Genomic DNA, 13,216 nt, shown 5'->3' with positions numbered 1-13,216 from the left:
TCTTCGTGATAACAACTTTGAAGTGATTCCTCATGCTCCCTACTCACCTGACCTGGCTCCTAGTGACTTTTGGCTTTTTACAACAATGAAAGGCACTCTCCATGGCCGCATATTCACCAGCCGTGCTGCTATTGCCTCAGCGATTTTCCAGTGGTCAAAACAGACTCCTAAAGAAGCCTTCGCCGCTGCCATGGAATCATGGCGTCAGCGTTGTGAAAAATGTGTACGTCTGCAGGGCGATTACGTCGAGATGTAACGCCAGTTTCATCGATTTCGGGTGAGTAGTTAATTTGAAAAAAATAGGAGGCCTTAGAACTTGAATGCACTTCGTACAATCTGCTTTTATTAAGTGATGTAAGTTGCTTCACTACTCCGAGGATATCTGCTTCTAAGTCACTCATGTTGGCAACAGTTCTTGATTTGAATTCTGGAATATTCACTTCATCTTCTTTGGTGCAGAAATTTCGGAAGACTGTGTTTAGTAACTCCGCTTTAGCAGCACTGTCCTTAACGATGTTTCCATTACTATCGCATTGTTGTGTCTTGCCACTAGCATTTTTTGCGTACGTCCAGAGTTTCTTTGGATTTTCTACCGGGTTTCGAGACTACATTTCGCTGTGGATACTACACTGAAGAGCCAAGGAAACTGGTACATCTGTCTAATATCATGTAGGGGCCCCACGAGCACGCATAAGTGCTACAACGTGACGTGGCATGGACTCGATTAATGTCTAAAGTAGTGCCGGAGGGAACTGACACCATGAATCCCGCAGAGCTGACCTTAAATCCGTAAGAGTACGAGAAAGTGGAGATCTCTTCTGAACACATCCCACGTATGCTCAATAAATTTCACGTTTGGGGAGTTTGGTGGCCAGGGGAATTATTTAATGTAAGAATGGTGTTCCTTGAGTTACTCTGCAGCAATTCTGAGCGTGTGGAGTGACGCATTGTTCTGCGGGAATTGCCCAAGTCCGTCGGACTGCACAAAGGACATGAATGGATGCCGGTGATCAGTCAGGATGCTTACACGCGTGTCACCTGTAAGAGTTGTATCTAGACGTATCAGGGGTCCCATATCACTCGAACTGCACATGCCCCACACCATTACAGAGTCTCCACCAGCTTGAACAAACCCCTGCTGACATGCTGGGTCAATGGGTCCATAAGGATGTCTCCATACCCACTAATGTCCATCAACTCGATACAATTTGAAACAAGACTCGTCCGACCAGGCAACATGTCTCCAGTCATTCAAGGGTCCAATGTCGGTGTTGAAGGGCCCTGGCGAGGCGTAAAGCTTTGTGTCGTGCCGTCATGAAGGGTACACGAGTGGGCATTCGGCTCCGAAAGCCCATATAGATGATGTTTCGTTGAATGGTTCGCACGCTGGCACTTGTTGGTGTCCCACCATTGAAATCTGCTGTAACTTGCGGAAGGGTTGCACTTCTGTCAGTTCGAACGATTCACTTCAGTCGTCGTTGGTCCTGTTCTTGCAGGATCTTTTTCCGGCCGCAGCGGTGTCAGAGATTTGATGTTTTACCCGATTCCTGATATTCATGGCACACACGTGAAATGGTCATACGGGAAAACCCCCCCTTCATCGCTATTTAGGAGGTGCTGTGTCCAATCGCTCGTGCGCCGACTATATCATCACGTTGAAACTCACTTAAATCTTGATAACCTTCCATTGTTGCAGCAGTAACTGATTTAACAATCGTGCCAGACACATGTTGTCTTATATAGGCGTTGCCGACTGCAGCGCCGTATTCTGTCTGTTTCCATGTCTCTGTAAATTCGTGGTGAGGTCTTATGGGGCCAAACTGCTGAGGCCATCGGTCCCTAAGCTTACACGCTACTTAATCTAACTTACGGTAAGGACGACACACATACCCATGCCCGAGGGATGACAAACCTACGACGAGGCTAGCCGAGCGGACCGTGACAAGACGCCTCAGACCGCACGGCTACTGCGCGCGGCATGTCTCTTTATTTGAATTCACATGCCTAAACCAGTTTCTTTGGCGCTTCGACTTATTATAAGCATCTCGCATTGAAGTCTGCGCTAAATTTCGATCCTCTCTAAAAGGTTACTGACCTTGGGAGCTTGTGTTCGTTTAAATTTAGTATGGTTTTTTCGTTGCTTCCGTAACAGTTTTCTGACCTGATTTGTGTATCATGGGTATCAGCTCCGTCGTTTGTAATTTGTCTGGTATCAATCTCTCAATTGCTGTCAATTCTACGTCTTTGAACTCAAGCTACATCTCATCTACACTTGCAGTATTAATTTGGAAAGAATGGAGATTGTCTCTCAGGAAGGCGTCAACCGAATTTTATCTGCTTTTTCTAATAGGTATATTTTTCGTTAATTTTTGGTGGATTTGAGAGTTAATCGTGGTGACAACCCTTTGTTCACTAATACCCGTATCAATTTTGATGCTCGCTATTTACTACATCAGGATCATTTTTTGTAAAGAGGTCAAGTGTGTTTTCACAACCTTTCACTATACGAGTAGACTCATGAACTAATCGCTCGAAATAATATTCAGAGAATGCCTTTAGCACAATTTCGAATGATGTTTTATGCGTACCTCTGCATTTAAACGCGTGTTTTCGCCAACATATCGAGGGTAAATTGAAATCGCCACCATCTATAATTTTGTGAGTCGGCTACGTGTTTGAAATTAGACTCAAGATTACCTTCTTTCAGAAATTGTATCATCTGAGTTGAGAGGTCGGTAAAAGAATCCAATAATTATTTTATGCCGGGTACCAAGAATGATATGTACCTGTAGTATCTCACAGAAACTACCTACATACTCGGGCAATTCTGGGTACTGAGATAGTAAATGTACACTACTGGCCATTAAAATTGCTACACCAAGTAGAAATGCGGATGATAAACGGGTATTCATTGGACAAATATATTATACTAAAACTGACATGTGATTACATTTTCACGCAATTTTGGTGGGTAAATCCTGAGAAATCAGTACCCAGAACAACCACCTCTGGCCGTAATAACGGCCTTGATAGCCTGGGCATTGAGTCAAACAGAGCTTGGATGGCGTGTACAGGTAGAGCTGCCCATGCAGCTTCAACACGATACTACAGTTCATCAAGAGTAGTGACTGGCGTATTGTGACGAGCCACCATTGACCAGACGTTTGCAGTTGGTGAGAGATCTGGAGAATGTGCTGGCCAGGGCAGCAGTCGAATATTTTCTGTATCCAGAAAGGCCCGTACAGGACCTGCAACACGCGGTCGTACATTATCCTGCTGAAATGTACGGGGTTTTGCAGGGATCGAATGAAAGGTAGAGCCACGGGTCGTAACACATGTGAAATGTAACGTCTACTGTTCAAAGTACCGTCAATGCGAACAAGAGGTGACCGAGACGTGTAACCGATGGCACCCCATACCATCACGCCGGGTGATACGCCAGTATGGCGATGACGAATACACGCTTACAATGTGCGTTCACCGCGATGTCGCCAAACACGGATGCGACCATCATGGTGCTGTAAACAGAACCTGGATTCATCCGAAAAAAATGACGTTTTGCCATTCGTGCAGCCAGGTTCGTCGTTGAGTACACCACCGCAGGCGCTCCTGTCTGTGATGCCGCGTCAAGCTTAACCGAGCTGATAGTCCATGCTGCTGCAAACGTCGTCGAACTGTTCGTGCAGATGTTTGTTGTCTTGCAAACGTCCCCATCTGTTGACTCAGGGATCGAGAGGTGGCTGCACGATCCGTTACAGACATGCGGATAAGATGCCTGTCATCCCGACTGCTAGTGACACGAGGCCGTTGAGATACAGCACGGCGTTCCGTATTACCCTCCTGAACCCATCTATTCCATATTCTGCTAACAGACATTGGATACCGACCAACGCGAGCAGCAATGTCGCGATACGATAAACCACAATCGCGATAGGCTACAATCCGACCTTTATCAACGTCGGAAACGTGATGGTACGCATTTCTCCTCCTTACACGAGGCATCACAACAACGTTTCACCAGACAACGCCGGACAACTGCTGTTTGTGTATGAGAAATCGGTTGGAAGATTTCGTCGTGTCAGCACGTTGTAGGTTTCGCCACCGGCTCCAACCTTGTGTGAATGCTCTGAAAAGCTAATCATTTGCATATCACAGCATCTTCTTCCTGTCCGTTAAATTTCGCGTCTGTAGCACGTCATCTTCGTGGTGTAGCAATTTTAATGGTCAGTAGTGTATAAACGATGGTGCAGGTCGTGATGTAGAAAATGTGTGGTATAAAAAGCTTTCGAGGTGCACGTTTTTGAAACATGCAGGTGTTGTTTCGAGAAGAAAGGAGCGGACAATTCGCGTATCGGCGGCAGAGAAAGCAAAAGCGCCGGCGCTGAGTTATCGGTTATTTGTCACAGGGGCTGCTCGCTGAGGCGGCACGCTGACAGCTGTCGCGCGCACTCCGCCCGCCACACACACAAACACACACACACACACACACAAACAGAGCGGAACACTGCGGCCGCCTAACAAATGGCTCTCTCTCACTGCCGTCCGAGTGTTTACACCACTCCGGTCCTCATCTCAGTGCTTCACGACACCCACAGGTAGTTCACAGTCTCCCGCACCCCTTCATTCGTTTCAGAACCACCATTCACTTTCAGCACTTAAATACATTCGGTAAAGCCCTAATGGCACAATCCATTTTTTTTAACCATCATCACAACGTGAGCTTCAAGTAAATGAAAGTTGCCGACCGGGGTGGCCGAGAGGTTCTAGGCGCTTCAGGGATGGATGTGTGTGATGTCCTTAGGTTAGTTAGGTTTAAGTAGTTCTAAGTTCTAGGTGACTGATGACCTCAGATGTTAAGTCCCATAGTGCTCAGAGCAATTTAAACCATTTAAATGAATGTTATGTAATGGCTGATGAAATTTATAATAGTATCGCCTGAGCTGTGGCATCGTGTTGTTGTAGGGTTTTTATCTCAACCTGAAGCTGAAGAGTAGGAAACTCGTCGAAACGTTGCGACAACATGGCACCACTGACCCCCTGATAACACAAGAAGATATCATAAATGAATTTCGCCAAGAAATCCTGCATTCCCATATATTCTTAATTGTTATTTATTTAGTAATTATTTTATTTAGAATGTGGCTTAGGTAACTACAGAAAGGTGTGACACATTGTAATACTAAATTTACGAGTGCATGCTTCGCGCTGTAGACGTATCCCTTCTTCGAGCATACAAATCCAAAGTAACTATACAGGTTAATTCTTGCAGACAATATAACAGCAACAAGTCACTTTGTATAATGCTATTTTTTTATAAAAATGGCGCCGTTAACAGTTTTGACCCGCAGGTTCATCAGATGGCTTCTTCGCGTTAATATAGATTTTTGTTACTTTATGCTAATTTTCACTTTTATTCCCCAATATGATGAAATTTCCTTGCGGTGGCGGTGCCCTACAACCAAAACATGATGTGATAAAATGTTTATTTAACTGTAATTGTGCGCCGCTCCTATTTTAATCGATGTAAACAAGTTATTGTAACGATTACTTAGACATCGCTATCCCTAGTCTCTTAAATTTCAGCTTACTCTTAATCGTTACTAATCTGTGATCTTAGTCTATATCTGCTCCTGCGTACACCTAACAATCCAGTATCTGATTTCGGAATCCCATGTAATCTAACTGAAATGTTTCCGTATCTCGCGACCTCATCGGAGAATATTGCTAAAGTGAATGGGATCGATACCATACGAAACTAAGGTATACAGAGAAAAGCAGTACTAACGGCCACAGGTTTGTTCGACCTGTGGGAGAGTGCCAAGGAGATGCAAAAGGAACTGAACTGGCAAACTTTTTAAGATGACGCGAACTATCCCGAAAGCGCTTACACACTTCCGAGAACCGACCCTATGTAATGATTATAGAAATACAAGAGCCTACTACGTATCGCTCTCACAGAGATCGTGAAGAATGTATTATATTAATTACAACAGAAGCTTTTGAACAGTCATTCTTCTCACGCTTCATACCTGAATGGAACGGCAAGTTGCCGTAATAACTGCTACAATGGGAAGTACTCTCTGCCGTGCACTTCGCAATGGTTTGCAAAGATGTAATGTAGACGTAACCTGCATCAAATCATGCGAGGATACTGAAATGCTCTGTTGTCTGTTTTCCTTAGCATTGAATAATTCTCCAGTAGCTGAGCATGGAGAAATTGGTGATAACTAAAATATTCACTACAATGAGGCGTATGTTTAGCTGAAACTATCAGTTTCCGCATTTGTATGTAACCGCTTTTGTATGTATGGGGAATGTGTTTCAATCGATCAATGAATCAAAAATTTTCGAAGTAAAATCTTCATAAGAATTCTACGCATAGCGCTGTTGTAGCTCCTTGATGAATCTCTGCTTGTGGCAGCGGTTCCTCACGAAGGCCGAGAGGAATGGGATCTAAGAGTATGTTAAAGCTCGAAGTTCCTCTTGGGATAATACAGAAATAAGTGAAGGAGGAATCGAAGATCCGGATGTAACTTTTATCAACGGCGAAGTCATTAGTGGTCTATTTTGGGAATGATGAGAAAGTAAATCATCCCGGTTTAACATTTGTGGCTAATTGTCCCTTTCAGAAAATTTAACATAGTGCGATATGGCATAAACCCAAATGTGCAATACATATTGCGTCGTGATCACGCCCTGGATGCGTTGGTGGCATGAGATGACGGACAAGGTGCGTAGGTGACACCACAGAGAAATATGGTTCCTCTTCTCCCACTGGCTGTTCACTGCCCGCTTTTAAAAGTAAGCGTTGCTGCTGTTGGCCGCTGATTGTCTAAAAGTGGAGACAGATACACCAAAATAGGTGGACACAAGGTTCGTGGCATGATTTCAGTGTTGACAGTAGAGTTCCTCAGTTCATTCCTGGCAGTTAAGCTCGGAATATCACATTTGTCAGCTATGATTGTAAATTTTTTTTAGGAAGGAGGGCTAGGACAAGGACGATCTGCATGTACGCAGTGCGACAGTGTGTTATTAATCCATGCGTAGTCTTTTCATTGTGAGTGTGACGAAGTTTACTGGGTCAAATCGAACCAAGGCAATAAATTATTCTGGCGTCCAAAAAGGTTACGAAATCGCTCACGTTACTTAAAGAATTCTTGATCCTCGTTGCAGTCACGACAGGTGTAATCTGCGGACTGTAATCAGCGGACCTACAATCGTGCGAGATCGTCTGCGAGACGGACACGACTATTACAGAAGAGGGCTGAACTTGAGCGACGTCTGCTTGAAGGCTATACGTTCAACCGCAACTACCCACGGGAACTGTTAGGCTGTAGCAACCAGCCCACATCGACACGTTTTTCAAAACAATTTGGAGTGGAGATGTTGCATCGCCATTCACCTTAAGTGATTTGTGGTAATCATAGAACTCCTGGATATGAACCTCCATCTAGCGTTTTAACCACAGTGCCGCCTCGCTTGATACAGAAAGAAGGGAGGGGAAAGTAGATATTAATCAACAACCGATGGTACAGCGAAAGTGGTAGCAATACGAGAAAGTTTAAAGTAAATGACGAGAAATGAAGGCTCTGTAATAGTTACCCAGCCAGAATCGATAATGTTTGTTTGGTTCCTGAATAAAAGGCACAAGTGTATAAACACAAAGCAGATAGTACATAAGACTAGCAGAATACCTAGCGTTGTCCAGGTGTGTATTTATTCCAATATTCTACTTGTCCGTCTGCTCAGCGATCCGCTGTGGCCGAGCGGTTCTAAGCGCTTCAGTCCGGAACCGCGCTGCTGCTACGGTCGCAGGTTCGAATCCTGCCTCGTTCATGGATGTGTGTAATGTCCTTAGGTTAGTTAGATTTAAGTAGTTCTAAGTGTAGGGGACTGATGACCTCAGATGTTAAGCCCCATAGCGCTTAGAGCCATTTGAACCATTCTTTTTCCATCTGCTCCTCTCCTCTCTCTGTCCATCTCCACTACCCCCACTTTCCGCCCATTTCCTAAAACGTCCACTCTCTGTCCATCTGTCCATCTCCTGTTGACCCTCTGTCCATCTCCTGCTCTTCCCTTTGTCTGTCCATATCGTCGTTCCCCTCCTTCCATTCATCTCCTCACCCCCTCTCCATCTATCTCCCTCTTTTCCACCCCTTGAGTCCGTGTCTCTCTTTCCTTTCTCTGTCCATCTCCTCCTCTCCCATCTCTCTGCACATTTCCTCCTCCTCCTCTGTCCATCTGCTCCTCCTCCCATCTGTGCCTACATCCTCCTCCCACCTTGCCGTCTGTACATCTCCTCGTCCTCTCATCTCTCCACATTGTCACACTCACCCCAGTAGGCGGTTGTTGGTTCTTGCCCCTACAATATTTCTTTCCATATTGTAACTAATATGTGCACCACATTCGATCGAAATTGTTCCAGGGGTTTAGGATGAACTTTTTATACGTGACTTTGCCTGCATACACACCTGTTAAATATTTGAAGAAAAAAAATTGTGGTAAGGTTCTGTGGGACCAAACTGCGAAGGTCATCGGTCCCTAGACTTACGCACTACTTAACCTAACTTAAACTAACTTACGCTAAGGACAACACACACACACACACCCATGTCCGAGGGAGGGCGCTACCCCGCGCGGCATCTTAAATATATTTCACATATATCTAACATATTTCACACGTAGTTGTACACATATTTCGTCCTGCAGTTTCATTTTCACGCAGATCAATGTTTGTCATGTAGTATCCCCTGAGTTGCGTGCTCTACAATGATACATTTTTCTGGTAAATTCAGTGGCGTATGTGTATACTGTCTTCGAAATGTGTTGGAATAAAGTTACTAGCAAGGAAGTAATAAATTAAAACAGAATGAGATTTTCACTCTGTAGCACGAATAACGCCCGGTCTCACAGCTTTACTTCTGCCAGTATCTCGTCTCCTACCTTCCAAACTTTACAGAAGCTCTCCTGCGAACCTTGCAGAACTAGCGCTCCTGAAAGAAAGGATATTGCGGAGACATGGCTTAGCCACAGCCTTGGGGATGTTTCCAGAATGAGATTTTCACTCTGCAGCGGAGTGTGCGCTGATATGAAACTTCCTGGCAGATTAAAACTGTGTGCCCGACCGAGACTCGAACTCGGGACCTTTGCCTCGCAGGAGAGCTTCTGTAAAGTTTGGAAGGTAGGAGACGAGATACTGGCAGATGTAAAGCTGTGAGACCGGGAGTGGGTCGTGCTTCGGTAGCTCAGACGGTAGAGCACTTGCCCGGGAAAGGCATAGGTCCCGAGTTCGAGTCTCGGTCGGGCATACAGTTTAATCTGCCAGGAAGTTTCAATAAATTAAAACGCCATACATGAAGCCAGAGCCTACCGCTGTGACCGAGCGGTTCTACGCGCATCAGTCCGGAACTGTGCTGCTGCCACGGTCGCAGGTTCGAATCCTGCCTCGGGCATGGATGTGTGTGTTGTTCTTAGGTTAGTTAGGTTTAAATAGTTCTAAGTCTAGGGGACTGATGATCTCCGATGTTACGTCCCATAGTGCTTGGAGCCATTTCATTTGAACCACGATGGCAGAGTTTTTCACTAATCTCAGTATTTGACGTCATATCTGCTGAACTGTATGTCATACAATGACATATTTGTCTAGGTACATTCAGTGTTATATGTGAATACTATCTGCAAAATTTTCCACGATACATTTAGGAGTAAATAAGCCATTTTACTGCATGAACAGCGAAATTGTAGTAAGCGGAAACTCTTTTCCTTTCATCGTTTTGTTGGGGTCGCCACAGAGAATTTCGTAAAGGTTCGAAATTATATACAAAGCTTGTTCCAAGTCTGTATGTGCTCTCATTCACAAATATTGGATGACTAAAGTATGTATATTCTTGCGTCTTGGGCTACAGTGGTGTTTCAGATCCTCCCCCCTCCCCCCCCCCTCCCTTTTGATAGTTGGGTGGTTCTTATTCGCAAAGTGATAATTTCCAGAGAGTACATAACATGTGTACCAAGTTTTGTGGATCCAGTGGTTTAGGATGAATGTGGAACATACACTAGTACATGCATGCATACATACATATATGCATACACATACGTGAATCCTTTTACATAATTACTATGGACTGTGTAGACGTAGTAGACCACGCCGAATTCGGTAACCAAATAAAGACATCGAATGAGATTACAAGGTTTATAAAACGAGGTGGTATTCATGAGGTGACTTTTGAAAGCCTCAACTACAGCATACTCTGAATAATAACAACACTTGCTTCTTCGTGGAATGAATTGCAGATCAGATACTTCAGCAGACTAATTTCTTTTAAAGGTATTAAATTATTCATTTAGTGCGCAAGAAAAATTAATTCCGGCGTCTGCGATGGGAAAGAAGGCTTACGGTTAAGCTGAGATTGAATCTGTGCTACCTGTCTGAGGAAATCAGAGCGAACTTGTTACGACACTTGCCGCAAGCTCTTTTCCTGGAAACTCAATTCATCAGCATTTCTCTTAATGATATCTAATCTTATTGTTCGCTGCCCACGCCCTATGAATTGAGTAATTATTGTTTCTATAAAGATGACAACTTCCACCAAATGTGTTCAGAATATTTTGCTTTAGCTTAGAAGTATTCAGAAGCAGGAGACTTTACTAATCGCTAGAGTGCCTCTTGCACAATGAACTGTAAATAAGAGAAAAGTTTACTGTAATGATGCTTTTAGCACAGCTGTATCCTTTTGGTGAAATATTAGCGATTCAGCAACGAGTTATTTGAAATATCTACAACAGTAATCAGTTTTCATTTACGTAACGTGTTCCACATATCCGCTGCATTTGTTTCAAGGAATTACAGGTTTCTGCACCTAGGTATATGGTCCCCTTTCTCTGTGCTGCTTAGTTTTCCGAGTACTGAGCTTTTCTTTCGGTTAACGAAAGCTTACTCTCGAAGCTGTATCAGCCAAAGAGACACATGTGTCTTCGTAGATAGTCTAAGTAAGCTGACAATCAGAACATACCTGAATAAAATGTTTCACAAATACACGAAAACATTTCTCATTGCCGGCCGGAGTGGCCGTGCGGTTCTGGACGCTACAGTCTGGAGCCGAGCGACCGCTACGGTCGCAGGTTCGAATCCTGCCTCGGGCATGGGTGTGCGTGATGTCCTTAGGTTAGTTAGGTTTAATTAGTTCTAAGTTCTAGGGGACTGATGACCTCAGAAGTTAAGTCGCATAGTGCTCAGAGCCATTTGAGCCATTTCTCGTTACCAAGCACAATTTTGTGGAGCGTCAACGTTATTTCAAGAAATGAAAAGACTAAATATCGGATGTTAAGCCGGTTTGTTACATACTATTCGTTATGCGACAGCTACATTTAATGCACCAGATATTATAGTTGAGGAAATAAATAAGGTCGTTACTCTGCGTCGTTGATTCATACAGCCACGGTTTGTACACAGTGCTCAGTTAAGGTTTCGCACAAAAAAGGACAGTTCTCTGCAAAATAATAGTCAAGAACTACGCTCGGAATGTTAGTAACAAATACGTACTGTCCTGCAATATTAAGTATGCGAAATAATCGTGCGACAGAGCTTCTTAAGTGAATTACAGTAAATTTTGTGACTCGTAAATAATGAATACGCACAAGCAGAAAGTCCTGCTCAGTATTTTATTTCAAAGCTTACTCAGACTGATTTATTGCAACATTGTGCTCTGGAGATACGAGTATTCACGCCGTGATTCTACTCACCTCTGGACCGACATCCGTGGCATTCGCACTGGAGACGAATTCTTTGAGGAAGCCATCCAGCTCTGTGCCTTCAATGTAGCCGTTTCCTGGAACATACGAATATACGATGTAGCTTTCTCTGACATGTCAATATATGCTGATGACAAAAATTATATGTTATAATGTAATTGTGTTTCGTATAAGGCATGTAAGTATATAGAGGATTTAAGGAACCATTTGCACTCGAGCACAGACGATATTTGATTTAGTGAACTGAGAGTATATGTATCGATTTTTTAAGACAAGAGAAAGCAAAATAAAGCAATTAACACCGCTCTCTTGTCACAGCCAGTAGGAATCAACACACTCTGATGTCATTCGTTGTCTTAGAAGGACTTAATATTTTGTGCAGCTCCACGGTTAGCCATATTTGATATTTATTTGCAGAAAAGAGGCGCAGAATTAATAAGTCGCTCTCATTTGTGAATGATCTGCAATTATTTACATAAAATTTTACGTAAGTGTCATTTATATCGCAATGTATATGTTAAAATGAATGTATGTTTTATTTAATCGTATGCTTTTCTTTGTTTTAGTAATTTTAATCACTCAATTTTCATGATTGAAGCTGAGGTCAGATAGACTTTGTCTACAAAAAATATATAATGAGCCCTGGCTACGTTCCGTACATCTTCGGACGTGAGAAGCTCGATGAATTCACGGCATAAACTTTAATCTCTCGATCCGTTATCCAAAAAATAAACAACAATAATTATTTTTATTACAAATTATTATTATATTATTATTATTATTTTATTTTTTATTTGTTAAAAGGAGTATAACTCTGTCAGTAATTGTATAAGCGATTTCATACGTAATGTATACCTATAAATTTATTGCATTATAGAGTAATTTTTTCTTTGTTACTTTAATGTAAAATGGTGTTACACATCACAAGCAAGGCGTAGTTCTTACGCGCACGTATTTAGCGCCCTCTGCAGCCCAATTTTTCCTTACCGCTTCAGCCTCTACCTTTGAACAGCTGGCCTTTGTCTCTGGAGTGGCGGATACTTACGTGATGCAAATATTTTATGCTTTGGACTCCTGTTATAATTTTATGTTGACAGGAGCCTTTATCAGTGGGCGAATACATTTGTGCATTTATTCTGACGTTCGCAGAGTGTGATCTGGCTGCTGTCTTAAGCCTTGTCATCTGATGTTTCTGGTTTTTATATCAGTTTTATGTATTACAAGAGCCGCTCAGCTTCAGCTAATATTATTTGCCATATGTGGTGTAATAAGTGAGTACGCTCACCTCACAAACATTTTTCTGTTACTTTGTTATGTATGTTAATTTAATTTGTTATTTATTTACATTTTTAAGGACCCCTTCTTCTGAAGAAGACGTTTTTAGAAATGTCGAAATCTAGGTCAAGGGTTAAATAAACGTTGAGTATGCAGCTGGTTGGCGGATTCTTTCAATCACTGTCATATAGGG

General features: G+C 43.0%; 1 protein-coding gene across 1 annotated transcript in view; it reads right to left on the bottom strand.

Annotated features, from left to right (window-relative positions):
• Positions 1-13,216, bottom strand: part of LOC126091882 (calbindin-32) — a 695,369-nt gene that overhangs the window by 364,130 nt on the left and 318,023 nt on the right. Inside the window, exon 2 of the mRNA XM_049907165.1 lies at positions 11,740-11,825. Within this exon, the coding sequence (XP_049763122.1) occupies positions 11,740-11,825 (86 nt within the window). The remainder of the gene's footprint in view (positions 1-11,739; positions 11,826-13,216) is intronic.

The sequence above is a fragment of the Schistocerca cancellata genome, chromosome 7 (genome assembly GCF_023864275.1).
Source record: "Schistocerca cancellata isolate TAMUIC-IGC-003103 chromosome 7, iqSchCanc2.1, whole genome shotgun sequence".
NCBI lineage: Eukaryota > Metazoa > Arthropoda > Insecta > Orthoptera > Acrididae > Schistocerca > Schistocerca cancellata.
Note: the sequence above shows the minus strand (reverse complement) of the source record. Positions and strands in the feature narration are given on the sequence as shown.